Source organism: Engraulis encrasicolus, chromosome 3 (assembly GCF_034702125.1).
Source record: "Engraulis encrasicolus isolate BLACKSEA-1 chromosome 3, IST_EnEncr_1.0, whole genome shotgun sequence".
In the NCBI taxonomy this organism is placed as follows: domain Eukaryota; kingdom Metazoa; phylum Chordata; class Actinopteri; order Clupeiformes; family Engraulidae; genus Engraulis; species Engraulis encrasicolus.
In genome coordinates, this window is record NC_085859.1 from 36,274,175 (window position 1) to 36,276,674 (window position 2,500).

General features: G+C 52.0%; 1 protein-coding gene across 1 annotated transcript in view; it reads left to right on the plus strand.

Annotated features, from left to right (window-relative positions):
• LOC134446056 (regulator of G-protein signaling 3-like) overlaps positions 1-2,500 on the plus strand; it is a 42,497-nt gene that overhangs the window by 33,957 nt on the left and 6,040 nt on the right. The window contains exons 11-13 of the mRNA XM_063195292.1: positions 1-336; positions 852-1,586; positions 2,499-2,500. The exon at positions 1-336 is cut by the window's left edge and continues 120 nt beyond it; the exon at positions 2,499-2,500 is cut by the window's right edge and continues 66 nt beyond it. Coding sequence (XP_063051362.1) covers positions 1-336; positions 852-1,586; positions 2,499-2,500 — 1,073 coding nt within the window. The remainder of the gene's footprint in view (positions 337-851; positions 1,587-2,498) is intronic.

Consider the following 2,500-nt stretch of genomic DNA (forward strand, 5'->3'; position numbering starts at 1 on the left):
TCCGTCTCCTCTTCCGTCTCCTCCGTCTCCTCCTCCTCACACCCTCGCTCGCCCAGGATGGACCGGGCACGGGCCGAGCGCGGCCACCTCCTCTACCCCAAGACGCGCTCGCCGCTGGTGGAGAGCTCGGATCACCGGGTGCCGGCCATCCCACCTCTGCCGCCTCTACCCTCCCTGTCCCTCACCCCTCAGAGGGTGGAGAGGCCGGCGGCAGCTGTACCACTGTCATCAGGAGGCCAGGCTGGAGGAGGAGGAGGAGACGCGGATGTCTGGAAGAGGAAAGTGGACGTGGTGGATACCTCAGCAGGCATGGAGGCCACACTGCAGGCAAGACAGGCAAGTCACTCTGACTCTCTTAAGGCGTGTTCAAGCCAGCTGAGAACCGTACCGGTGCCCGTTCCCGCACCTAATCGTGTACCGGCCACCATGTTCACCTTAGCGTTCGCAAATCGGAAAGTTGGTTCGCAATGCGAACAGCAAAATACTTGTTTTTTGTCCGCGAACCATGATGACAATGTGGCCGTCAGCAGGTTCATCCAGGTAACACAGTCACATGTGGAAAAAGTTCAGAGCCCGTTACGGTTCACAGATAAGCGCTTTAGTGCCAAACATAGCTGAATTTCCTAAATAGTGCAGGCCTAAATGAAGAGTAATGTAAATTATGTTGGTGCAACACAGCCTACGTGTTGTTTGTCATTCATTCATTCATTCATTCATTCATTCATTCATTCATTCATTCATTCATTCATTTGTTCTTTCTGTCGTTCTTTCTTTCTTTCTGTCTTCCTTTCTTTCTGTCTTTCTGACTTTCGTTCTTTTTTTCTTTCTTTCTTTCTTTCTTCCATGTGCAGGTGGGTGAGAGGGGTATGGAGGAGAGGCTCCAGGCCCAGCAGGAGAGCCATCATCATCAGCAGCATCATCATCATCATCAGCCGCAGCAGCTGGAGCACCAGTCCCAGGAGCAGCATCAGCAGCGTGAGCAGGGCGAGGGGGAGAGCGCCTCAGAGACGGTGAGCGTGTGTGCCAGGCCCACCTCTTCCACCACCTCCTCCTCTTCCTCGCCCCTGATGGCCCCCAAGCTCAGCCTGGTGCGCTCCTTCAGCACTGAGCCCGTCACCTCCCCCTCTACCGACGACGAAGAAGAAGAGGACGACGATGATGACGACGACGACGATGATGAGGAGGAGGAGGAGGATAGTGGCGACGACGGTTACCTGACCAAGAGGCGCAGCGTGCTGGGGGCGTCTCCTGTGGCGACTCACCACGGCGACTGCGACGGCGGCGACGAGCAGTTGGCGGCCATGATGTCCATGCCCCTCCCCCTACACCGCCGCACGCACAGCGAGGGCAGCCTGCTGCAGGAGCCGCGCTCCCCGCGCTTCATCTCCAAGCCAGCCTTCATCTCCGACCCGGGCTTCATCCTGGCCTCCGACCACGCCCTCCAGTGTGGTGGCGCCGCCCACCACCACCACCACAGGCCCGTCTGGGCCCCGCCCTCCCCTAACACCATGAGGAAGCAGCTGACGTGTGGCAGTAGCGGTCTGGGGGCCGCACACATCTGCATGCTGCTCACGGGCAGACGACAGGTGAGGACGGGCAGGGCTGGATTAGGATGGCCTGGGGCCCCTAGGCTACAGGTTGCTGTGGGGCCCCCCAAAAGGCAAATTTCGTAACAAATGCACATACACAATGTCATGATTACAAGCTAGGAATTTAAGATAACATGCCTACCAACTGTACTCAACACAACAGATTTTTTCAATATTGCAAGGCAAGTGGGCCCCCCCAGGCTGTAGCCATATCTAGCCTGTGCATTATTCCGCCCTGAGGATGGGGATGGCCTCAGATGTTGCACACTTTATTATTAGTTATTTTTTGTGATTCACTGTTTTTTTTTAATCTGTGAACAAACTCCCAAGCTGGGAAACAAGAGCATTACAAAGTCAGTGATCAACACCCACCCACCCCACCCCAAATCATGTTATTATTAGTTCTATTTTTGAGGTGTACTGTGTAATACTTTCAGTAATTTATTTCCTGAATTCATGCTGCCCATCCACAACCTTTTTCATGAATACTTAACACCACCATCTAATTCATTATGACTGGAAAAATTGCACTTTTCATGCATTTAAAGGAGGATCTTCTCCATTGTCCGCCATTTTGAATTTCCAGAAATAGACATTGTTAGCGGCAAAACTTACTGTACTTTGGTCATACAAGTAAATATTAGTTTATTACCAAGTAAATATTTATGAAAAGATCAAATTTGGCAATAGGCAGCACAATTTCAATGACAGCATAGTTGCAATACCTATTCTGACTACAATCTTGCACCTTTTAAGAAATCCATATTGAATTAGTTATTAGCTTACTGATGTTATTGATGGTCAGCAAAGCCGAAGGCCACAAGCAGCAAGGTGTGCATGGGAGGTTGGATAATGAGATGGACCCATTGACGCCGTGTTGACCAGGTGCTCCGGTTGTTTTCTGGACAGGT